The sequence below is a fragment of the Buteo buteo genome, chromosome 25 (genome assembly GCF_964188355.1).
Source record: "Buteo buteo chromosome 25, bButBut1.hap1.1, whole genome shotgun sequence".
Classification (NCBI taxonomy): Eukaryota; Metazoa; Chordata; class Aves; order Accipitriformes; family Accipitridae; genus Buteo; species Buteo buteo.
In genome coordinates this window covers 16,162,238-16,189,121 of record NC_134195.1, presented here as the reverse complement: position 1 = coordinate 16,189,121, position 26,884 = coordinate 16,162,238, and the positions used below count along the sequence as shown (strand labels likewise).

The 26,884-nt window shown below is 38.4% G+C and overlaps 2 protein-coding genes across 10 annotated transcripts in view; one reads left to right on the top strand and one right to left on the bottom strand.

Annotated features, from left to right (window-relative positions):
• Positions 1-21,132, bottom strand: part of STS (steroid sulfatase) — a 113,783-nt gene extending 92,651 nt beyond the window's left edge. The window contains exons 1-4 of one of the 8 annotated variants that reach the window (XM_075057597.1): positions 20,706-21,132; positions 19,799-19,982; positions 9,999-10,097; positions 3,818-3,908 (exon numbers count right to left, since the gene is read on the bottom strand). In XM_075057597.1, coding sequence (XP_074913698.1) covers positions 3,818-3,819 — 2 coding nt within the window. In that variant the 5' untranslated portion in view covers positions 3,820-3,908; positions 9,999-10,097; positions 19,799-19,982; positions 20,706-21,132. Of the gene's footprint in view, positions 1-3,817; positions 3,909-9,998; positions 10,098-19,798; positions 19,983-20,026; positions 20,045-20,705 lie in introns of those variants that run through there. The other 7 variants (XM_075057598.1, XM_075057599.1, XM_075057601.1 and 4 more) reach the window with 7 other exon arrangements.
• Positions 20,577-26,884, top strand: part of PUDP (pseudouridine 5'-phosphatase) — a 72,616-nt gene continuing 66,308 nt past the window's right edge. Inside the window, exon 1 of one of the 2 annotated variants that reach the window (XR_012654421.1) lies at positions 20,577-20,736. Coding sequence is in view for 1 of the 2 variants with exons in the window: in XM_075057604.1 (XP_074913705.1) it covers positions 20,664-20,736 (73 nt within the window). In the remaining variant the exon portion in view is untranslated. The remainder of the gene's footprint in view (positions 20,737-26,884) is intronic. The other variant, XM_075057604.1, reaches the window with a different exon arrangement.

Sequence of the window (26,884 nt, the reverse complement as noted above, 5' to 3'; positions counted from 1 at the left end):
TACGCTTCTGGCCTGCTCCTGATGCTAATTCATTTAGACAAACATTACTTTGCATTTGCACCAAGCTAAGACAATGCAAAAAGCCAGTTATGGCATCCTAATTGATCACTGGTAACTCAATCTCAGTGATATGATTACTCCTAATATTTATTTTTTATAGTGTAAACTCACTGTTTTTTAATGCTGATTTTTCAATATTTTGTTATTTCTCCTCCACTCTGGCAAGATACCTTCTCAGAATCCTCTCCAGCCCTCAGAGCAAGACATGCTCCTCTGGTTTCCTCAGGTCCAGGCACATTTTATGTGTTTATTAGTTTGTGGGGTTTTTTTCTGGAAAAGCTTAGGTGACACAGGAATCTTCCATCCTACCTATTGGTTAGACACTTCAGATCTTCAGCGCCAGATTAGGATGACTATTTGTTTCCCAGGTTGGAACTGATTTGTGTTCAGCCATCTCACGGTATGGGCAAAGAGGGATGGGTCTGTCTGTATCTGTAAACCAATTATCTGTGTCCGTAAAAAAGCCAGAACGCTTTTCTGGAAAGTGCCATTAGATTTCAATATGCATCTTCAGGTAACTATGTACATAAATGAAAATCTGTATTTAATTTATTAAAAGTTGTCTCACTCTAAGACAGAAATTTCACTTAACATGAGCTGGGACAAACACCAGAACAAATAACCATGTTTCTTGTTCAAGCATGATTAATTACTGGGTCTGAATCAAACAGTGATGAAGCCACACAGCTTCCATCAGATATAGGTTCAATTTAGGTATCTTTTTAAAATGGTCTCTCAAGATTTTGCTAATTTTATCTCAAGTAAATTACAGAACTTAATGGCATTCGTAAGAAATAATAAACATTATTTCTGGAAGTAAATTATAACCTGAATGGAAGATAAGATTCTATTTTGTGATATAATGCCATTATTTTATTTATAATAAAAAAACCCTGTGTAACTACATACACATATTAGACTACACACTCTTTCCTATGATTACTGTTTCACAATAATCCTTCTGTGAGTGAAATGCTCATTTGAAACTTAATTTTGAATATGTGCTCTGGTCAGCAATATAATGAAAGAGAACCACAAGATAACCCAGGTAGTCATCCTATTTGTCAGTTATGCACCATCCTGAGACAGAAAACCCTTTTCATTTAAAAAACAAAAAGCAAGCTGATCACAAGTAACTACTAGTGACTGTGTCACGTCATTTCCTGGAAACCAGAGACAAGTGTTCTAAACAATTACAAGAAACCTTTCAGATTCAGTAATTGCACATTACTGAATTGTGTGAGCATGTATGAAGGATGCAACTCTGCTCTGTCTTTACAGTTCACCACTTCACAATGATTGTAGGTCTGTATCCCTCTGCATACATTTTGTGTTTAGCGTAAACATATAATAAATTACTGTTAGATGTTGATTGAACAGAACGATTAAAGAGATGAGAAAGCTTCGTTTCTGAAATCCGTACCAACTTCAGTAAATATTACATGATGCTGACTGACAACATGTGTAAAGCTGTTGACATGCTATTACTAAGTATGTTTTAATGTGCATGCCTATTAGAGTAAGAACTTTATAATGCTATATTAACCAATGTAACATGATGCTTACATACTTTGAGGGCTTAGCTAAACTCATCCATGATATCTAGCTTAATTAATAGTTTTGAAAGCTTTGAGTCAGGTTTTTTTTTTTAATATACCAGAGCTAGATGATGTGTGAAATGACTATTTTTGACATTGCCTTTTTCAAGAGTGTCAAACAGACAGGAGGAAGAAGATCTTGTGTGACTAAAACTTCGTACTTCTGTTTTTATGATAAGCAAGCAGATAAAGACTGTACAGCTCTGCAGGACTGTGAGTCTTACAGATAGAATTAATGGAAGAGTTTTGTTATGTCCATTTGAATTGCACCAACATATAAACCATAGCTTCATCTCGTTGACTGGTTACAGTCTCTTCACCTTCACCAAACTTTAGCCAAACTGGTCTCTTCCAAGTTTCCAATCACATTCAAAGTAATGGTCCACAAAATGTTTAAAAAAGGAAAAAAAAAAAAAAGTCTAATTACACATAACATCGGACTAAGATACTGAACTCCACCAATACGTTGCCTTCACAGGGGTAGTGCACAGATGCGAAGGTTGGTATGTAAGTCCAGCTGTAAGTCTTTGGAGGGACAGTAAGACAAATGGCCAACCACTTAACACTAGATTTAATTTCATTCAATGTGAAAGCAGTTTCTAAGCCTTTTTCACTGAAATGGTAGGTTTTAAATGCCTATCTGAGGAAAACATGAAACCTAACAGGAGAAAAAACACACCTCAAAAACCCCCAAACCCCCATCTCTCTCCCCCGAGTTAATCACTGGCATCCCCTGGAGCCTGTCAAGAACAAAGCTTTGGATTTTATAACACAGTATTGTATTTTCCTCTATCTACAACCACTTTGACTAGAAAAGTGGTTTACCAGAGAAATTGCAGTGAAATGGCCAGTTAGTTTTTCTTTGCTACATGAAGCTAGCAAGCAGCACATCAGTAAAATGATCCAGTATGTTATACTATTTCCAAAAGGACGTTTCATTTAAAGAGAGGTTGCATTTGCATTAATTTGTTCTCAAAGTGTGGGATTATTATTTTTAAAACAGCTCTATTGTTATTTATACTTGCATTATGGTAACATTCAAGGGCTCTCAGTAGAGCTGACTGTACCAGATATAAAAATTGAGAAAAGGCTGCATTCAGCCAATATTAATTTTACCCACGTAGAAGTTAAATGCCTAGATGGCCCATATCAACTAGGCACTCATGGTCCAAACAAATCCATCTGCATTTATTCACCTTAAAGTTATGCATTTAGTCTGAGCTAATTATCTAGGCTTCCTCCCTAATTAATAGGAAGAGACAGGCACCTTAAGAGGATGATTCATCTCGTCTTAAGATTGGTATAATGAAATGTTGGAAGTGATGCTCATGATCTTTTTCCACTAACTAGAAAGAGAACCTAAACATCTAGTTTAGACTAGATATATACAAAAGGATTAAAGTCACATGAAGTAAATCCCACCTTGATGGTGAATTGTCTGTGTGTGCTCAGCATAAATCATGGAAAAACAACTTCTTGTAATAAACCACCACTAGGTTTTTTTCAGTTAGTACAACATGCTCTACCAACCTTACTGGCCTAACAGTTTGTAATTCCACTGAAACCTGAGAACTAGGGACAACTCTTCATGAGTTTTAGTTGCAAAATTTTGCTCCAAGGGATGCATGTAAGTATTTTTCCTTTCCAGACTGTGTAGCAATCTTCTCTACCATTACTCTCAAACAAAAGATATTTGATATAAGAGTAATTACAACCAACAGCAAGGATTACTTTATGGGAACATTGGTAATTCTCTGACTGAAGTCAGCTATAGCCAACCCTGTGTTCAGGTTACGATCACCAGTCTGATCAGACAAATAAACTTTTTCTCTTACAGAGTTCTGACAGAATAGAAATTACATTCCCCACTGTTACTCAAGCCAGATGATATTGCAAGGAAACTGTTGTGAGAGGTGACCAACCAAGAGACGGTGAGCTCAGCCTACTCCCTGCTGGCCTCTTCCCTAAGGGCTACACACACGCAAGGCAACCAAAACAGAACCTGTTACCTTCTTTCATGAGGTCCCCATCACAAAAGAAAAAACACTTTGGCTTCTGAAATAAAACAAGAACAAGTCTGTCAACGTGCATGGTCACTGTCCAGAAATTCACACAGATAGTGTACATTTTGGTCATGTCACTGGAACACACCTACTCACATGCGCAAGTATCGGACAAGTTCCCCTGACCACCACCACACCGCGGGGAAGCGTTCATTCTCATTGTGGGACAGCGATGCACATGCTTGTCCTGTCACATAAAGGGTAGGAGAAGAGAAAGCAATAGCGTACTTATCACACGAGATAGATATACTCAGACCATTTGACTGAGGAAGGGGTACTGCGAGCAGCCCTCTTGTTTGTCCACAAGGAGCTGTTCAATCTGTCCCATTGCAGAGACTGAGAATGGCTGTATTCGAAGGCACGTAAACTAACTGAAAAGAAATGGTTGTGTCTGGACTATTGCTGATGTCCAACCTTTGCGTTCTTTCCCAGAAACACAATTGGAAAGAACACGTATTAGAAAAAACATTAAACTATAAGAAAAAAAACACACCTCCCATGTTTCTCAAAACAAAATATCACTTGTATGTGTATTTGGATTATCTGAGTTTACTGGGTTACTGAAACCACCACCACTTTTTCATGGTCATGTCTTGGTGCGGGTGTCAATGTGTCGGCAGGGGGGCCCTCTGTGAGAAGGGACCAGGGGCTGCCCTGTGTCAAACACAGTCACCTCCAGCCGGCTCTGCAAGGGACCCACCGCAGGACACAGCTAGACCCACGAGCCAAGATGGTGGCACCGTGGGGAACATATTTAAGGGCAAAAAACACTGGGGAGGAAGGACCAGAGAGAAGGGTGATGGGAGGAGGAAGGAACAACAAGGCTGGGGTGGCAGGAGGTGCTCCACACCGGAGCAGGTCGGTGCCCAAGGGGGCTGCGGCCCAAGGAGGGCCCACGCCAGAGGACAGGAAAAAAGCGAGCAACAAGGAGCGGTGGAGGGAAACGGCCGAACCCTGACGTCGTCCTCCCGTGGCACCCACTGCCTCGCGGAGGGGACCGAGCGCAGCCGGCGGGAGGAGATGTCTGGAGGGAAAGTGTGAAGGGGGCACCAGGACGGTGGAGGAGAGGAACCTGAAGGTGAGCTGGGGAAAGCGGGGAGAAAGGTGTTTTTCTGGCATGTTTAAGTGTTTGTCCTTTTTTGTTGTTTCCCAATACCCCAATCAGTAATTAAATATTTATGCTAGCTGGCCATAAATTAAGTTAAACTCCCCACGTCGTTCTGCCCACAGCAGTACTTGGTAAGTGATTTCCCTGTCTTTATTTCAACCCATGAGTCTTCTCACCCTTACTCCTCCTATTTTCTCCCCCATCTAAAGGGGAAAGGGAAGGGGAAGGGACTGTGTGGGCGCTTGGCTGTTAGCCAGGGCCAACCCACCACACTTAAAATGAAAAGGGATGAATGGATCCAATTGCAAATTACTTTCATCGATTACCACTAACCCAAAGTTTCTTTGCTGTGATCCAATCCATCCAGATTCTAAATGTGAGCCTTCCACCAGGGAAAGAAATGGAAAAGCTTTTTAAGTAAAAAACAATTCAGTTTGAGCTCAGCTGATTTACGGTGTTGCTGGTGTAAGCAGGAGGCTCACAAGACATTAAAGAATAGCTTCTCCTTCCTCTTCATTTGCACAAGTAAGAGACATTTAAAATAAGTAAGTGTAGCTGCTTATTGGAGAACAAATTCCTTCTCTACAGTTTTTAAAACAAAGGAAAAGGTTTTTTGTTACCTGTATCATACAACTAATATTCAGGGAATGGTACGTCCTTAGTCTGCAAATAGCAATGAATATGTCTCATGAAAAATTGTTTGGAATTTTTTTGACAAAATCATTTCTAGTAGAAAAAAAAAGAAATTTTAAAGCAAAAAAAGTTTTTTAAAATGTCACAATTTCAAAATGAAGTTGTTCTCCTTTACACCCAGAAAAATAGCTTATTTAGCATTTACTAGGTGAAAGCAAATGACTTCTGTTGTTCTTTTGGGCAAGGAGATATTTTTACTATGTTATTTTGAACAGGGTTAAAAGATTACCCCCAAATCCCTCTTTAAGACCTAATGCAAAATTAGAACAAAGATAATAGAATTATCCATTCATAATTTTTATTTTGCCCCAACTAACATGGTGAAAAAGAGCTTCAGAAATATATATATATATATAAAAATATATATATATAAAAACAGTAAGGTGGTAAGCTATTTTCTAACCAGTGCTAATGCAGGGACACTCCCCTAGCTTTAATCACTGTAAACCCTAAAAGTACAAAAGAGCTTTAAAATCAAATACAATTATTGGAAAACAGACTTGGAAACAAAAGACATGGATCATGAAATAAGGAAGTCTTACAAACCAGGAAAATATTTATCCTGGAAAGAACACTTGTACAACCAGGAAAAGAAGGATTATGAGCTGTGTAGTGGTTATGTAGCTGCCTGACTGCAAACTACATAGATCAGAATCTTCTAAAAAATGTGCAAGCCAAAGGGCAAAGACATTTACAAAGTAAGGCATATACAATAGCCAACCTTTTATCCCAATTCCAAAGATTTAATAATTTACTAATTTCAGTAAGTATACAAAGGAATAGCTGACTTACTTCCCCATCAAGAAAAAAAGTAAAAATATAAATTGTGAATATACTTAGCTTGGCAAAATATTCAACGGACAGAATTTAAACATCATAGGATTGGGCAACAATTAGAATGAAAGTCTTAAAATGAAGGGTATCTGAAACAGCAAATAATTCTAAGACTAAAAATATCTGCCTACAATACAAGAAGAGGCTAGGCGGGTCCTTAGAGTCTGGCAGGAAAAAAGGTATCTCGAACAAAGTGTGTAGAAATGCATATATTGTATTACAGCAATACAGGAAAAACAGCAATGTAACCCACAAAGTATCCAGGTTCTTTCCGCCCTGTGTGAGTAGAAAACTCTTGCTCCTTCCCTCCCCTTCCCCTTCTTTTGTATAGTTCATTCTTTCTCTCTTTCATAGGGACTCTAGGAAACTTGGAAATTTTTGCTGTTAAATCAGAACACAATCCCTTCGCACATAGGAGCTAAGAGGCAAAATCCCAACACGAGAAAATGAATGAAAATTATCATTAGCTCAAGACTATAGTAATTCACTTCATTTTCACCTTACTTTGTACGACATTTTGTCCTGGTTTCAGTTGGGATAGAGTTAATTGTCTTTCTAGTAGCTGGTATAGTGTTATGTTTTGGATTTAGTATGACAAGAATGTTGATAACACACTGATGTTTTCAGTTGTTGCTCAGCAGAGTTTAGACTAAGTCAAGGATTTTTCAGCTTCTCCTGCCCAGCCAGCAAGAAGGCTGGAGGGGCACAAGAAGTTGGGAGGGGACACAGCCAGGACAGCTGACCCAAACTGGCCAAAGGGGTATTCCATACCATGGGATGTCATGTCCAGTATAGAAACTGGGGGAGTAGGCTGGGGGTGGATCACTGCTCAGGAACTGACTGGGCATCGGTCAGCAAGTAAAGCAATTGCATTGTGCATCACTTGTTTTGTATATTCCAATTCTTTTATTATTATCATTGTCATTTTATTACTATTATTATTACCATTATTATTATTTTCTTATTTTCTGTCCTATTAAACTGTTCTTATCTCAACCCACGAGTTTTACTTTTTTTTTTTTGATTCTCTCCCCCATCCCTCTGAGTCGGGGGTAAGTGAGCAAGCAGCTGCATGGTGATTAGTTGCTGGCTGGGGTTAAACCACAACACATTTCAAGAGCATAAATAAATATAAAAAGTATTCCAAAAAGGCATCTTGCTGTACACATTTTCTTGTGGTACACCCATATTAACCTCCTTTTAGCATTTGAACAGTTTCCCAATAATAGCTCTGGGGTCTCATTATCTTTTGGTCTGGACTGGAGCATGCTGCAAGTATGTTTGAAATGACTAACATGCTTTTTCAATCATACCAGATTGTCTTTAAACAAGTTTTTAAGAAAGCGCATTTTCCTTCACTCTGTGCCTTTAGCTATGACACAACCTTATGTTTTTAAAGGATGGATTCTGTTCATTAGTGAAAAAGAACATACCACTCCCTCTGTCCAACATGCATTTTTCAGGACTAATACTTTACTGCTGTTATTAGACAACATATCCAGTTGTCTATTATAATAACATATATGAACTGGAGACGTGATGTTTCTTACAAAGCTAAGATTAACCTTTATAAATGACTAATCCATGTCAACAGTTTCTAATTTTCTTTATCATAGTTGCCAGTTCTGTCAGCAGTGCAGAATATAAACATTACCAAAAAAAAGACGAAAAAGAGGATAAAGAAGCCTTCTAGTTTACTGACTTTGACTTCTAATGAAATAAATTTTGCAACACTAGAGATTCCTGCAGAAAGTATGTTTGCATACAAAACCATACAACCACCAATCTGGCTAGTTTAAGACAATGTCAGAGGAAAACAGGACTGTCTAAGCTCTGTGCCCTAAGATTTCCTTATGAGTATGGCTGATCAACTGATTCTTTAGCATGGCAGAAAAAAGATGAGGCCATTTTTATACCATTACCTCTCAAATTTAAAACTTTTGTCCAGGCTATAAAAAAATACAGTATCACTATCTTTGTGAACTTGAAGCAGTTCAAACTTCTATGTTCACAGCTCCGAGTGCCATAGCCACAATTCTTGTTAAGAACTTAACAATCCATCTCAAATGTCTTGTCTTCCTCCCACCCCTTTTCTCACCCTCAACTAATTTTATTTCATTCCTCCTCATCCCCAAATTTCCTCTCATTCAATCAAGAAGCCACCCCACAAACTCTTCTGCAATTCTAATCTTTCTAAACCATGTCCTACCCTATTCCAAACCCCTTCCTACTCAAAAATCCCATATTAATGTGCCATCAATCCAAACTCGGACTGAATACCTCTTTGATGCAGCTCCTCGACGCCTCCAATTCTGCTTGCCCAGGTACTCCTATTATGACTACCACTCTACCATTAATACTCTTGATGCTGCTGCATCTCTGCTTGCCTCCTCCACGACTCCTCTCCCCACAACACACGTTCTTCCACCAGCAAGCAGTATACAGTGCTCCCTATTGGCTACCGTGGCTCTCCTGGTATTAAGACACCCTCAGCTGCTGGTCTGACAGGGATTTAACACCTAGATACAGGTCTGCACTTACTAAAATCCACCTAGAGAGAACCCTCAGGGCAGAAGAGAAGATTTGTTTATGAGTAAACAGGATGTATGGAATCCATATTATTAACGAGTCATTACAAAACTGCATAGCAAGCAGTATGCCGGGTCAGATTCTGTTCAACACTTGTTTTGGTTAAATAGGCTTCTCCTCTTTCATCTTCCTTCTTCTTGTCTCAGCGTGGTTGCCCAAATGTAGTCTTTCTGTATAAGCCTGGCAGATACAACCTATTCAGAAGTGACGATTTTTCCTTATCTTTTCTCTTTCTCTATTATTCCTTGCCATACTATCTCAGTGATACCTCTTACAGATACTGGCCCTTCAGTAGCTGTGTTTACCCCCAGTTAGCAGGTTGGATGTGTATGAGATTACAAAGGAAGATATTAGATTTATTAATACCACTTAAACAGTTACAGTTAAGTCTTGCAGGTTTCCACCTTTGAATCAAACAGATTTTGTCAGATTACATACACTGCACATAAACCAGAGTCACTTCAAAACTACAAGCTTATTTCAGAACCTAACGCCCTCCAAAACTATTTAAGAATTCATTTCCATCTGATTCTTGAAACAGAGTTCGTAATCAAAATTACATACACTTTTATCATTACTTTTTAAACAACCAGAGCTTAAGTGGTAAGAGAAAAACCACCATTGCACAGCTGGAAAATGTTCTAGTTCACAAACACCCTCCTTTCTTTTCTGTTCAAAATGCTTTCACAATTCAAGTAAAACTTACACCTTTTTAACCCATTGCAGGCAGAGAATGTTCTACTCTACTGCAATACTTAATAATGAAGTGCATTTTGTTACAAAATAATTTTCTACTACAGCTGATAGTATCTTACAGACAAGAGTAGACAGTATTAGCATCATTTTTTTCTTTCTTATATAAAATACATTGTATTAAGGTTAATGAGGAAAAGACAACACTGCATATGTTATTACTTCTCAAAATTGCTAATTTCCTGTTATGAAGAACTTGCTTTGAGCTGTGAAAGAATATGAACTCCAACTACATATAACCTTTATGTTTACAGTGAAACTATATAAAGGACAAACTTAGGGGCAGGAGGGGCATTTTACCTTGCAGCACGGAATTGTGTCAGTTTCTGCCTCTAGTTTTCAAACAAGATGGCTGTACACTTATTGCTGATAAATGGGTACAAAGTCCAGTCAAGTGAACTGAAACAGAAAGGTATAGGGGAAGAGAGAAGGACAACACTGAAAAAGGCAACTTCTTTTTATCACCGACAATATTTCTTAATAAGACAGTACCTTCACTAGTAGGAAATAATCTCAACATGTTTTCATAATGCATATATACACATGCCTAACCAAGACACTTGTTTTTGTTTGTTGCTGAAGTTCTGTTAGGCTTTTCAAATGCTAGTGACTTTGGATCATATTTTTGGAAAACAAGGGCAGTGCCAAAATCTCAGGTACATTTCTGCCTTCTGCACACATGGTAAGGGCTCCTGCGGAATATCTACATAGCAACTTCTGAGAAACTGCATTAAAACACCTTTTTAAGCATCATTTAAGATCAGCGTTTTTCAAACTTTTCCACTGACTGCACAGAACTATTTAGAGATTCTCCCTATATAAACACTGTACACCATAGCCCATCCTGGTTTGCTCATTATGCATTTCCCTAGAAACTGTATGTGCTCCCAGAAAATCACTGCTCCCAGGAAGTCAAGGACCCTAATATGAAAAATCATTCGTTAAACTTTGAAAAGTGTTAGCTGGTTTATGTATTATCCTCCTCCCTCCACCCCAATTTATGTATTTATCACAAGGAAACTTGATCAGGAAGAGAAAGATGCATGTCCAAAGATGTGTGACAACTGATGCCAATGAAACTTAAAAGAATCCAAGTCTTACATTTTAAATATAAAATTTTACTTTTTTTTCCAGGCAAAATATTGAAGCTAACAATGACTGGGAGAAATCAAACTGAACCAATGTTTTTGAACAGCTGTCTAAATGCAAAGTTTAAATTACGTTTTTTCTGTGGTTCAAGAAACTGATCAGTACAGCTTGTTCAGAGCTTTTCTCCTGCATTTTTCCTCCTTCTACTTTAAAATAACATTGTACTGTAACAACTTTGAAACAATTTTAAATTGCCAACCTTTGCTCTGTCTCAAATACAAATAGGAAATGCTAGCTCTATCTTAAACCTTTGAAGAACTCTGCATCTATTGTCTTGCAGTTGTTGAAAGCATTAACAAGTGAAAAAAAAGACAATTTTAAAAAATCTTGTCAACCTCCCTAAAATAAATAACCACTAGTTTTTAATCTATTTGATTATCATATTTTTAGATAAATCATATTTTAGAAGGTACTGAGAAAAAAATCCTTCATATAGGCATAAACAGTATGAGATACAACAGATGAGATGCAACATCCATTAGCAAAACAAGAATATTTGTATTTCACCAAGTTTCTTATGTACATACACTGCAACTCTTCAGAAATGTAGAATATTTACTTACAATAAATTTTATTAAAACCAATTATTATTAACCAACATTAACTCAAAAACTTGTAATCATGTAAATTAGAAGAAAGTAGCGATAAAACAAGGACGCCAAAATAAAGACGGATTAAAGGAAAAGAAGACTTGTCTGTGCTAATTAACATGATAATTCAAGGTGTTTCATACGGAAAACCAAAATGCAGTGTAAAAAAGAGCTATTCATTCTAACTAAAACACTATGCAAAAAACTGTGATGAGTTAATGAGCAAAAAACCAAACATCCTCCCCCTCTCCTATCCAAATCTGAGCACTGAATGAAGACTGAGCTGAGGGTTTCTCTTTGTTTGGTTTTCTTCTCCATGTTTGATTAGAAATCACTAAAGGGTACTACAGTGAAAATTACTCAGTGACTTCAAAGCATAAGTAGGACGGAAAACTGAAATGCTAACAGGGAGGCTGCATTTAGGCTACGGTAAATAGGGTACTCTGTTACCCAGTAATGTATTCTCCAATGATATGGAACAGATCTGTGTTGTTTAATGGATTATATTATCTGCTTTGATCAATAGGTGTTTTGGTGGTTTGTTTTTTTCCCACATGGATATGAACACAGAGTCCAACTTTGTTTTTTTCTTTCATAATTTGTTAGAAACACTGTTTTTTTAAGATACTTTGGTCTTCTGGTCACCAAGTGGGAGACAGTAACTACTCATTTATATATGAACATTCATGTGTATACCAGAGTTCAATTCATCAAATTGGTAAAGGAAATTATTTTTTAAATAGAGTTTGGGAAGAAAAGGAGATAGAAGGCTGCATGACTGGATTTACTGGAATCTAGTGGAAGGGCAGAGCTGCAGTGAGGCAGACCTTTTGTCTCTGTTCATCAAAACATCTCTGCCAAAGCTTTAGAAGTTTATAATCAAACTTAATCACACCACTAATTGTTCATCTACCAGGTACAGTACATACATCCTTGTAAAAACAAACATGATACACTGCTGTGTTAGCCTGGCTGAATGCTGGGGCACATCTAAATGCTTATGCTTCCACATAAATCTGCTAATACAAACTTGTATTTAACAGGGATTCAAATGAAATACATCAGTTACAGAGCTAAAAATGGAACAAAAGATATTAATTTCTCTTATCATAGTAAAACCCAAGGAACTTAGCTAATTTCAGAACATGTTTCTGAAAGTCACACATATCCAGAATTAAAAGATACAGCCCTGCTGCTCCTAGGGTCTTTGTACAAATTGGATTATTGGATGTTAGAGGATATTCATTCTGCAACAACTGAAGAAAACAGATGTTCACTGAAAAAACTTCACTGAAAAAAGATGTTTAAACTTGATTCATTCTTTGGCTTAGTCCAAAAATACCAGTGACAAGTTTTACTCTAAAAATTCTGTAGCTGTGTAGTTATCCTGAAGGATGTAGGAGAATCATTGTATGAACTTGTGAAATCTGTGGATTGCAGAGGACTTTGTACAGTTCTGAGGAAGTCACAATGGCTTTTATTTATGGAACTCAGTGACTAATGATTCTGATAATTTGGTGGGGTTTTTTTCATAGTTGTGCTTAACTTTAGTTAAGAGTTACATACAGGAGTTTAGCTGGAAGAACATATGGGCTATGCCATGTAAGACTAAAGATCCAGATTTTGTAGTCGTTATAGCCATAGTTTCTGCTTATCAAATAATACTTGTCTAAGTTACCTCAAGAGACAAACAGAACAGGATCTTTCTTTAAAGATGGGCTTGAACAGACAGGAAATATATATTTCATTGGATCTACTAGATAATGTAGTTTATTATATTTCCTGGATGTGATGAAGACAGAAAAAGCAAATGAATATGCAGGTCCCCACCCTTTGTCAGGTCCTTCAAAAAGCAACAATCATCCAGCTAAATATATTAAAAATTGCAAGTGGGCAAGGGTTTACGTATTTCCACCAACTTTAAAAAGCTTTACTGCAGACACCACCCCAGAAAACACTGGTAGAGATTCAGTGACAAGAGTGACATACACTGAGTGAAACTCTGTGCTTCCTGAAGCACGCAGGCTTTCCTCCGAGCTCTGCAACTCAAGAATACGTTCTAACCCTAGCTCATTTCATGACTACAACTCAAGGTGGCTAGTCTCTGGACTGCAGAACCTACTTAATTAGGATATACAGCCATCTTAATATTAGAAGTCTTGCTAATAGCTTTTGGAAAATTGCATTAGTCTAATTTTTCTAGATGAGGGCACACTTGTTGGCCTAAAAAGGAAAAGTAAGTGAAAAACAGATTATGGAGCCAGGCTGTCAAACGTGGTCATTAACATAATACTCTTTCTCTATCGCTTGTAGCAGCCACTGGTCTAAATGACACATGCCACATTTTGGAAACACTGATACAACAATTCACTCTGTAACACAGCTTCTTGCAGATATCTGCCTCATCAGGCTTGCAAGACAGTAATTTTTCATACTTAAAAATACAGAAAAATCTTTCAAACTGTATGAAGAGGTAGTAAGCTCTTCATGGGCTAGATATGTTGCCACTGATGTCTCTCAGTGAAGTATAATATTGACTGTTATTAATTAACGAGGATACAGCTAGAAGTGATCCATAGAGAAAATTTTAAATTGGACAAGTGGCAACAAAAGTTTTCAGCTTTTGGTTTGGTACAAAATGGTGAACAATGTGACTAGGCAGCAGTAGTAAAAAATATTTGTAAGAATTACAAATCATTCATTAGTGACCAAAATAAAACTATGACAAAAATGGTAATTCAGTTCTTATGTTAATTCAAAGGTATGCTGTATCTTGGACTAAGATGACAGCCTATTAGCAAAAGATGGCCTTTCTTTTTGTCACTTATAAAACCCACAGCTACAAAAACACACCCGAGTGCTGGACTTCTCTAAGAATACAGAAAAACTAGAATCCCAAAGAGCAATCAAAACACTAAAAGCTTCAGAAAGCATAACTTATGAGGAAAGGTTAAAGGAATGAAATTTCTTAAATCAAAAAAAAAGAAAAAAAAGAAAAAGACAAGTAGAGGAAGAACATCGGATATCCCAGTAGAGCAAAAGATTCACTGAAAGATTTAGAAAATCTTAGGCATAATGTCTGGACAGAGATTTTAAGCATATACAATTCTGTATCAGAGAATTAATCCAGATCTTGAACGTCTCTTGTGGTCTTACCTATATGTAACTACATGAAATGGAAGTCTAGGAATCTTTCAATCCTGCAGTGTCACTGTGAGCATCATTCACCTTACAGAACCCAAGATGAAATGTTCAAGATGCACTTAGTAGGTAGAGCTAGTTGGCTTAGGGGAAAAAAAAAAAAAAAAAAAAAAAAACTCTCAGTCTCACTGGCTTGACAGCACTGGGACTACAATGCTTCCTTCTACGTATCCCTGATACTAACTGTATCAGTATTTACAAGTGGTGTTTCTTGTTTTACAAATGTTTTATGAGAACAAGCATCTGTAATTGAGCTTCTGCTAAGAAAATTTTAGTTCAAAGTATAAAATAAGAAATAAGGCTACATCATTTTCTCATCTATTTTGTTATAGCACACTGAACCTAATTCCTCAAGGTATGTAAACATGCTTAAGTTAAAGTAGGTGGACAACCTAATGAAGGGACTATTTCCTCACCCAAAACTTAGTCAGCGCCCTACATGCTAGTGCTCACAGAGCATATTTGACATTGGCTGTCCACAACAGCCAACATGTTTGCGTGCCTGACATGTAGGGAGGAAGACAGGGCAGTAGCTTCAGGAGGGAAGAAAAGAATGCCAAAAATGGAATTATGACTTGGTTGGGGGGTACACTAACTCCTGCAGCCAAGAAAAAGTCCCAACTCCCCTAGTCAAGAACAACCTATACATGTAATACAACTCAGCTGCAATGGGGACTCAAGCAGCAGCTGGCAAACTGCTTGGCACTGTCTCCTCTTCTCTCCCTCCCCACCACTTCTGCTTCCTGATCAGTGTTGCTACTTCATAAGTTCCAGCATGGTGTTACAGCTTCTCTGGCTAGATAGATCTACACACTCGGACTGCTAAAATCACTGCAAAAAAAGGAAGGTTGTGGTACTGTACAGTAGCTGGCCTCCAACAGTCTCCCTGCACTACCTAGGCTTACAGCTTGTTTACTCTGATCATGTAGACATTCTGGGCTGTCAGCAAGGTCATTCATCTCTGCTCGACCCTTCTGGACATGCAAAATTGTAAGGGCACGCACCCACAAAGCAGGCAGAATGAGCTCTGGAGATTCAACCGATTGTTGCATGCTGAGAGGGGAATACGCACATGAAACCTGAATGTGGAACATCACGGATCAGTGGCTTAGAGACCTTGTGACCCCGAGAATCACAATTCCTTCTCTCTTTTCCATCTATAGATGTAATTACTGCAGCCTTTGAAGAAGTTGAGCTTAGGAACACAAGACTGAAAGGGACTACTGGAAGGGTGACTGCATTCAGTTCCACCTTTATTGCCAGCAACCAAGTGATAGATGTCTTGTTCAGGAAGATTGACAGAATGTGTATTCCACAGGGCACTACAAATACAAAATTTTTCCTACAATCTGTAACAATCAAACTATAGTAACATGAAAAAATATAGCCATAAAATTTACATGCAGACAAGAAAGAAAACCAAGAGCATAACTAATATTTTAGGCTCCTGCAACAATGGAAAGTTACATAAATAAATAAAAGTTGCAAATGATCCTACAGACGAAGCCCATATCACACAGGAAAAGTGAACCAAGATACAACACTTCAGATCTTATCTGGGGATGCAATCTCTTCTGTCCTAATCTTTCTGATAGTTTAAGGCTAAGCAGGACCCCACCCATTAAGCACTTCAGGACTTCAATTACAATGACACTGCTCATCACCTGAACACTTTGCCTGTGTGTAGCCAATATTTTACCGGAAGAGCAAAAATGATGTCAAAAAGCTAATTCACAAGCCACAGAGGAGAGAAAATGATTCTCACTGACTTTAATCAAAACAAAAAAAGGCCCTGAAGCATGGCATTAAGGCTTCGTTTCCCAGCTTCAGAAACTGTTTGTTCTGTTGTACAATCCCATCAATACAGCAACTGACATCTAAAAATATCTTAGATCCCCTGTTCCCTCTCGTGTGCTTGGTTGGCTTTTCTAGAATTTCACCCCTCATTGCTGCTTAAGAACCTTTTTATAGTGCCTCATCTAAATTTATAGATGACCAACATATATCTTCACTTTATTCTCCTGAAGCATAACACATCATCTTTCTCGCCTTTGTAACTAACCCACTTGTAATTGGTGGCAAGTATTAAAATCCAGAAATGGATGGCTCTCCTCTTACAGGGCTGTAAGACCCATGACTGATTAAAGAGGATATACTCCCCTTTTGACTTATGAAATCAATAAAACATGACCTAGATCAGCAGGTGTATGGTATTATTTAATTGCCTTAAGACATATGCTTATTTTCCCTTTTGCAACCATAAAAACACGAACTGAAACAATAAAATTCACTTAATTCATATTCTTAGGGTGACAAGCTCTTGTTTGGTGACATCCAGAACTGGGAGGGATTTCATTTTCTGAGGGCTTATAGGCTCAACTATAGCAACTGTTGTGAATCTCAGCTGATACCTGAATTAAATTACATTTAACTCTAAGTCATTCCAAGTAATTTGTTACTAATAGCAGGTTTAACAGCTGATCATGTAAATCATTGTGAAAGCTTTTAAATTACTGGATTTATTCAAGTCTTTAGATTCTTTTTTAATATTCAAACCAAAATGGATTATAATCTGTTTATCCTCTTTGCCAAGGCGCCTGCAGAACAAGAAAATAAAGTCAGTCATTTCTGTGTGAAACACATAGTGCTTGATGCTCCTATCAATGGTATAAAAATATGTAAATGAATCCATGTTTCGAGCACAATATGAAGTAGTGAAATAGGAAACTGAAATTTTTGAGTCACATGTACTGCCTAAGAAAACACTTAAGCATATTCTGAAGCTTTTACTCTCCAGGAAAAGAGCTTAGTTTCAGTGATGTGGAAAACTTTTTAGCTTTGAGGTAAAGAAAACCCAAACAAACATACAAAGGTTAAAAAGTTATAACAACTGTGTATGTAAACACTGTGTTGCATACTTAACAACTCCATAGATACACACCTGAGTATTTTCACCTTATCACACATGTAAGAACAAAACCAAAGTGATTTTAACACATTATTACAAAGCCAGAGAAAATAGACTTGTTTGGGGTAAGAAAGGCTACCTGTAGGCAGCTAATATACATAAAAAAACCTGGACATCCAGCATGTATACATACCATGCAACACCAAAAAATTTAAAACTGAGCAAAGATTTATTAATCTGCTTTGGTATATGCCCAGACAGCAAGTTAAATTAATTTTCAAATGTACATGAAGTTAACCGTGTTCTTCAGACGTTGCAGGATTCAAATCTACCTGCACTACTACATCTCAGTAAGCCAAGTTCACCCTTCTCAATAAGCACACATCAGGTTCATAAGCATATAATTAACTATCGGTCTTCATGGTCATTGTACCTCCACCACAGTATGCTTCCCACAACTCAAAAGTTATTAAAATAAAGTCCTCATCACTTGGAACAGGCTTAAATAAATAATTTTAAAAAGTCATAAACAAAAAAAATCAATCACACATTTCTCAATCTCAATGTTTTACTCCTTAAAAAAACCACAAAAACCACCAAAACAATCAAATACTACTGCTGAGATGTTTGAGACAAATATTTAAGACAGCTCAAATAAAACTTAAATCAGCATTTTCACTTACTTGAGCATCTAGAAAACTATGCTCCACCATGAATTAGAAGTTCTGCTTGGACTTTCACCCAATTTCATTCTGTTAGTAAGAAGACTTAGTCATGCTGAATAAACCTAAACAGTTTGTCTATAGTGGGAAGATTTTCCTGTGTTTGAATGCAGCTTTGAAGAATCAAGCTAAGATAACACTGATTATCACTGATGAGCCAGAGTAAACCAAAGCAAATTGAAGTCATCCGCCTGTCGGGTAACCTGACAAGTCTCGAAATGTGCAAAGCAAGATTCGTAACACAGACCGCTTAACACTAAAAGGTTCATCTTGTGTATTACACTTTAATTTTGCGGGCTTTTTTCATAAAGGTTGTCTTTAGGATTTATTTTCACTTTAAATATGCAAAAGTTTTGCATAAGCCTTATGTTCTCTGAGATGAACTGGTGGTTTACTTGCTAATAATAGTAAACATCTCCCCTTTTGAAGAAGGTGGAGTTGTGATCAAAATACTTTTCTCTAATTAGAACAATGAATCAAGATACCTGACTGATGTAGCTTTTTCTTGTTAACAAGTACAGGTGTTACTATGCCAGCAAATACAATTAAAGACAGGTTTTTTAGAATATTTGATAATTACAAAGTGGATGAATCCACCTCAGGTACAACTGCCATACAACCTCATTACTTACTGTCTTGAATTTTTTTGCCACAACAGCATGCATTCTTACAGTAGAAATGCGTTCTTTCTTATAATAACAGAATACTACCATTAGAAGTATTGAAATTACTGTAATGATTTTTTTATTCCTTGTAACAGAGTCACACTTTTTTGGACATACTGTATTGAGGATTTTACCTTTCCATTGATTCTAGCTATGCTCCCACCTAAGTGAACTACTAAGGAAACTAACACATTTGCTGTCTGAAACAAGTTGGAATATTGACGTGTTGCACAGTGTTTACTGCAGAAACAAAACAGCTGTGTGCATTCTTAACACTCATATTGTAAGGTTACAATAAAGAACTTCATCTGGAAGCACAGGTCCCGTTTTCTTAAATGTAGGCAAGAACTAACAGATGCATGTCATGACTACACATGACTTTTTTCAAAAGACATTTAAGGCACTGTGCTCTCTCTTTTACCTAGCCTACATAGGCAGGGCTTAAGCAGCATTATCAAACAATCATTACAAAATGAGGCAAGTTAAAAAAAAAAACAACAAAAAACCCCTCAGAAAACCAATCCAAAACTCAAAAAACTTTGTTTGAAAGTCAAGTTTTATTATTAAAAAGATACCAGTAAAGGCCAAGGATGTTTTATTTGTCTTCTTATTTCCAAGACAGGAGAAGGTATGAGGACTTTGTGTCTATGATATTTCTCACAAACATAGGGTGAAGATTCTTTAAAGGGATAGGTTTTGGGGGTAGGTAACACGTGTAAGGAGGATAAATTAAAATTCAAATATGACTGTATGACACCTACAGTTAGGGCTTTAACAACCACCGCTAACTTGCTAAAATGGTGAAGTATTGCCAATTCAAATGAAAGCACTGTCAGAAAAAAAAATGAATTGCTGAGAGGCCTACCTACAGACAAGAGAGACAGGACTTCCCTTATGTGAAGCTGCAACTAATCACTGCCTTCACACAGAACTGCAGAGCAGTACAAATCTCCAAGCCAGAATGTCACCTTGGGAGCCTGATACAGCTCTTGTCATGTCTGCTTCTGCAAGTGGTATTTCAACGATCTTGATGCCCAATGGTTAGTTACCTGCAAGAAAAAATAAAAAAGGGAAGACTGATGAGGAGAGTTACCTCTTTCCCTCACAAGTGCTCAGTCAAAATCAGATGATGTGTCCGTGTAGGAAGACTTTGTTCGTCTCGAGATCATTGGCTTGTTTCTTCAACTTCAGAACTTCTTGAATGTTTCAGAAAAAAACCCACCCAAAATAACTATTCTCGCACTCAGCGACCCTGAGGAGATGGGTTTTCACGTCACTACTTTACTCTTTCCTCACAGTTGTACATAGATTTGTAGGTGTTTGTTTACGGCTCCAACTGTGATCCAGCGGTAATATCATCCTCCTAAACCTCCACACAGGCAAACAGAAGTTTTGTGAGGAAACACCGTCCAGAATGCCACAACGCCAGCAGCTCCCCACTCTCTCCTGCAAGCAGCACCGAACGGGATTTAGAAAGAACTGTCCTCCACCAGGTGAGGCCCCACGAAGAGAAACGGACTTTGTTGTAAGAAAAGAACACCACCACAAACAGAGAAGGCCCCAACGCCCTCCGCCCTCACCCGCTCCCAACCGCCTCACGGCTCCTCCGCCCGGCCCGGCCCGGCCCGGCCTTGCCCCGCGGCTGTCCCGCTCCCCTCGGCTCCTGCCGCCGCCACGACCGCGCTTGCGCCACCGCTGCCAGGCGGGCTCCCGGCTGCTCCGGCCTCGCCATGTCCTCCTCCTCCTCCTCCGCGCTGCGGCCGGTCACTCACCTGATCTTTGACATGGACGGCCTCCTGCTGGGTGTGTAGCCTTCACCCCTCTCCCCTACCGTGGCCTGGCCGCCGACCCCGCGCTGCCCGGTCCCACTCCACCACCCGGCCCGGCCCGGGCAGCGAGGGGCCGTAGCGGCCGGCCCCCGTCCCGCCTCTCTGCTGAGGCGCCTCCCGGGGCCGGGGAGCAGCGGGCCGGGGCGGGCTGCCCCTTCACGGCCGGCTCGCTCCGGGCGGGCGGCCAGGGCGCCCCGGGCGGCGTTGCTTAAAGCCGGCTGACGGGATTAAAAGCAGCAAGGAAGCGATTGATTTCCTTCTCCTCATCCGCGCCAGCCCGCTGCTTTTCGCGGGCAAATTTTGCCTGGAGGAAAAAAAAAATAAATAAATAAAAAATCCGGGGCCGAGATCGAATAGGGCGCTTACCCTTAATGGCGGCGGACCGAGCGAGGTGAGGGTGGCTGTGGGGAGAGAGGCGTGGGGGTGAAAAGCCGGGGAAGGTGGGTGCGGAGGGCGCGTTGGCGGTTTTAGGGAGCCGGGGGGGGGTCCAAAGGCCGCCTGGAGCTCTGCGGGAGGCGGCTGAGGACGGCCGGGCCCTGCCCTGGGGGTTGCTTGTGCCGTGCAGGGTGCAGGAGAGCGTTTTTTAAGAGTTTGGAGGGGCAGTCTCCAACTGAAAAGTCTGGGAACCACCGGGATAGCCGCCTCCTGGTTTTTGTGTCGGTAGACTTTCGGCTTTGCGGGGTGGTTCTGCAGTCTCTCGCCTCCCGTGTTACAGCTGAGCTGGGTCTTGTCACAGTCAGTGTGGCTAGGGCAGTGCTGAAGTCTGCTCTTAACTACTTTCATGAGTGAGGCCCTTCTGCTGGAGAATAATGGAGTATTTTCGTAGGTGAGTTGGTTTTTGAAATAGTCCATGTGGTTTATCACACGGGAAGCAGCTTTGGATGTGGGTGGATTCTTAAAAAGTGTGAACTTGAGGTGTGTGCCTTCCTTCTGCAAAACCCAAATTGTTGCAGTTTCTGGGAAGACTGCTGTGAAGTCTGACAAATTACTCTGTTTCCGAGAAATGTGCACTTTTCCCTCCTTCACACCTACAACAGGTGAAGGCAATTCAGTTATCGTGGTTTAAAACAAAAACGGCTTTACTCACACTATCACAAAAAGTTTCAAGCGTTTTAGAGCCTTTGGTTTCTGTTTGTTTAATCTGTACTCTCAGTACGCTATGCAAAACAGCGATTGAATTTCTTCAGTTTCATTTTCAGTTTCACCACTGGAGTCTCAAATAGCCTGAGGTTATGTTTTTCTTTTTTTTTAATCCAGGACCAATTATTTTAATTTCGTTCTTATTTAGAAGTTTTAGGAAAGCTTTTTTAGTTGCTACCGCTTTTTAGCAGAATTTAAAAATGTGCATCACACAGAATACTCACCTGAACAGGACAGTCTGGGTAAGCGGTATGAATATTTAGGCTTTGATATGGATACGTAAGATTTCAGTATCAGTTTTAAGTGAATTTATTATGTACAGGCATTTACAGGATAGGTGCTTTAGCTTTGGCCAGTATTCTAGGAGCTAAAGACATTTGTCTCAGATGTTATCCTGTTTATATTTAGAAATTGCCTTTCTATAGCATTCCAAACAAGCAAAACCAATACAAATTGAGTTTCTGAGTTGTGTTTTAGGTCTCCAAACTCCTGGGGTTCATACAGTGAAGAAGGATTAAAAATACTCTAGATTACGAACTGTATCTCATACTGGGAAAGTAATTATAATGGATCCATAATTCTTGGATACTTTGTCACTTTCTGGATTCAAATAAAATAGCAGACATAAATTATGGCATTTTGGTTGCTTATATATAAAATATAAATATACAAAAAAACCCCCGTATATAAACATGAGGAGTTTATGCATGCTGGTATAAATTATTTTTATCCCTACATATGAGGCATCCTTTGCACTTACAAATATTTGTTGTGTTGTGTTTCCATTCCCCTAGTTACTGTTATGCTACAATGTGGATGTGATTTCTTCTATTTCAAAAAGCTGCATAGAAAGAATGTGTTGTATTTCAGTGATCTTTCAGCTGTGATGAAAGCCATAATTATATATAAAATTAAACTGAAAATCCTCTTAAGTGTCTTCCAGTACAGAGGCATAAAAGGGACACCACCTTGATGATTTTCATAATGTACACTTCCTTTCAGAGGACTTGTAGTATGCTTCAGCCTCTAAATACTTTGAGTGTCACAACTTTTAACATAGTTTTTGGTGAACCTGTTTGTTTCATGACGAGTTGTGACCCTTAGGAGGCAAAACGGCAGTCAGGAGACTGCTTGGACTTCCCCAAGATTCCTAAATGTTTCAAGAAATTTGGAATAATTTTAGGGAAGGCATGAAATAAGGGGCACACAGGCTAGACGCTTTCTGCTGAATCTGTCTGCTGTAAGTCTTCTGAATGAGACAAATGGTTATATTGATGTAAACCTACATGAGAAATAAGATCCCCTTTAATTTTCATATGAAATTTTTAATGTCACCTAGTGTTAATCAAAGATGATAAATGAATTACATACATATTTCTAGAAGCTATAGAAATCTGCATAAAATTACTCCCTTTGAAAGATCACAAACAAAATTTCAGTATTGGATATCTAAAACTACACTTTTGTAACTTTTTTAAGTACCTCCATAGCTGGTTGCATTTTTCAAAATCTGAAGCTTTAGGTTTTGCAATAATTTTCACAACAAAGTAGTGTGTGAAAATGTGTGTGACTGTTTTTGGAAGTTTTCACCTAAACCTTGCTGATTTTATAGAACAAATATGAATTGATCTATAAATGATGAAAAATTGAACATTAAATTGATCTAATGTGTGCCATGAACTTGCTTCCTATAGCTGACATACTTGCTTTTGATTAAGGAAGGTAAGATATCTTCTGATAGGAAGATTTACAAACTATTTGTGAATACTTCATACCTGAGGGTAAAATCCTTAAATGAGGTCTGAGGCACTTACAAGGTTCTTGACTTTGGAAACAATCCAAGTGTTACCCTGTAGAACCTGCATCCATATACTTCAGTCGCTAAGGCTAGGCTATGTGAGTGTGTTGCTGAGTCTCATCTTCTGTAACTTTATCTCCCCCATCTCTTTAGCATAATTGAGACTGATTAAATTGTCCTTGAGTCCCACCTTGATATATCAGGTTACCTTCAATAGGGGAGTTCTTCCCCCTGAACTGCCAGTGGAAGTACTTCATCCCTTTTATTTGGAGTCCTTCTGTATCATTATTTGGAGTGTTATCTAATGCCATTTTTTCAGCACTTATAATCAATGCAGTTCACCCTTCTGAGGTTTTCTCCTTTTGGATTACTTTCTTTCCCTTTGAGCTGTTGGATGAAATCTTATTTTTTTTCTCTTTTGTTCCAGTTGCCAGGGAATTAGCACACTGGAAAGTAATGCTCTCATTTAGTAAGTAAAATATGTGAACAGCACCTCTAGATGGCTTTTTATTTAATAGGCAAAATTAATTGAAGGACTGTTTTTTGTAGGAAGCTCCAGCTGTAGTAGAAAAAACAGCCTTTGTGCTAGCGTACAGCAGTTACATCCTGCTTTATTATACATATGCAGCAAGGTTTAGTTAACATAGTTTGTAAGTGGTGCTCACTTCACTGCGTGGTCTAAACCAGAGGAAAAAGAATAACAAAATTTTAATTTTTAGTGTACTGCTGTACTTTTTTTTTAACCCAACAGTTTTGTAGTGTTAAATTTCTACTTGCTTTCCTACAGCAAATCCTAACAATAAATGCTCAGAACTTGTACTACTGTACATTTTCTTAAAATGCTTTAGTCTTTTCCTACAGAAGACTACTGTTATAACTGCTAGTATGTAGTATAATTAAAACTGTTAAACCTACTTATGCGTGCGCTTATCCAACACGCAGAGTACAGGGTTAGCTGGCTAAAATAAAAAAACAGAACAGAAGCTAGAGGTCTTTGATACCTAAATAAATACTTTTGTTATAGTTGTACTGTTTAATATCTGATCCTGTCATTTTAGCATCTTGTAAAAACATACAAATGCTGAAGATACAGAAGGAAAAATCTACTGAATTTGTACAAAACATACAGCTAGAGTAATGCCCCTAAGATCTATCTTCTCAACTTACTCGTAGGTTGTATTTTGAGCTATAACAAGTGTTTTTGTTATGTAATTGTAGCCAATTGTAGCTACCCTACCACCAGAACACAATAGAATTGAATGTTGCCTTTGTTGATCAGTGCTTAAACTTGTAGGGGGCCGAAAATATTTTAAATTAGAAATTATATGCTTTACAAGCTGCATGTATAACATTACCCTTTCCTAACTGACTAATGAACTTAGGAAAACTGCTGCAAAGATAAGATGTTTCTTAGCATTGTGCTTAAAGCTCAACTAAAGCTTAATTAACATGCAGAGAACACGACAGTTCAGTAGAGAAAGTTTAGTCATGTATTTATTTTTGTTTAATTTTTTGTTAGGAATAGTGACCATTTTATGTAAATTATAATCCTTGCTGGTGTCCCTTAATGTGAAACAACATCCTTACATAAGGTAAGTCAGCGTATTCAAGCACATCTAAGAGAGATGGTTTCTAAAGCAGCTTAGTTTTGCAAGATACCTTCACCATAACTCAAAGTCATGTTGGACTGTATAGGCACAAGTATGCCAGCTTGTTCTGACCATTCACAGAGGGGCGAGAAGTAGTTTAGGCAGCTAGGATCAGAAGTTGCTGCTCTTGCAGCTGCTGTCGTCTTTGTGTGGAGAAGACCGCTGGATTCTTGTGTGCCACTTGTAAGCAGCTCCTGCATAGCTAGTCACACAGGTAATCTCTGTTCTATAATATAGAAGAAATTAACTTGCAATTAAATTCATTGCAGTGTTGTGAGATTCACAAGATTTGGGCATGTTTTCTTTCTCCCCAGTGTTACCTACCCATTGTCACAAGGTCAGAAGTCAAAAATGTACTCTTACTTTCATTTCGTTGCACAAGTTGCCTAGGAGATTGCTGTTACAAGAAAACTGGTAAGAGTTCAATGCTGGAGTTTACTTATGTGCATGCTGTCTTTTATTTTACAGCGTGAATGGGAGGTTAAAACAGCTTCCTATTTCTTCTGCATCAGAGCAAATAGCACCAATTCAACTAAACATCAGTCCTCTCTAGATTGTCCTCTATTATGGTTTAAGTGCAGGAATTAATCTTCTTAGGCTATGAACTGGCAATTTTGTAAGCCTATTTTCTGCTTCTAGGTAGTGGAAACTTACTTTCTTGCCATTCTCCATTTCCATCTGATTTGGGGGAACAAAGAAGGAAACAAAAATACTGTCTTGCCCCTGTGTTCTGTACTTGTATTTTGTTCCAAAACCAAAGAGATTAAGGATATTATTAGATTAAAATACCTCATAGATGCTTCGTGAGCAAATTTTGGAGATAAGTAGAACAGCTCCTCATTGAGACTTAACTAACCATAAATAGAGTAAATAAGATTTGTCATATACTTGAAAGCTAACATTTTAATTTAACAGCAAGGAAAACTTTGGCAAGGACGTAACAAACATACTAATGTAGGGTCTAACTTCTGTTATTCCCATGATCGATTTGTAGATTGTCCATCCACGTGATTGCCTGTTGTTTGCGGTTAGAGTAATCCAGAAGTAGAGCATAGTTCAGCATCTGTAGAACGGGGTTTTTTTTCATTTCTGTAATGGTTAACACATTTCAAAATGCCATGGGCAGCATAGCAATGATCTTTTTTTCTCCCTGGGGAGTTAACAAAGGAATGCTCCCAAGCTGAAAGATCCATGATTTGATTTTAATATTGCACGTAAGTTACACACAAATGCAATGTATTTTTTGTGCTTATTTATTTCTTCATTAGTTGCACCAGACCCAAAGCATTTGGGTTTAGGAGAAAATAAAAAACACGTGCTAAATAAATTAATCCCAAGAGATTTCAAATTTCCACTGTTAATAATGTGGCTTTCATTTTCTGACTTTTACACACATTCAGTTGTATAGAGGACCTTTAGCAAGTGGAGAGGTATGTTTTGAAGGTGCTGGGAGTCTAAAGGTTCTGTTTAGTGATTTTAAAGATGCACACAGCAGTTTGACCATTTATAAAAATTAGTCTCTTTCTGTGCCTAAA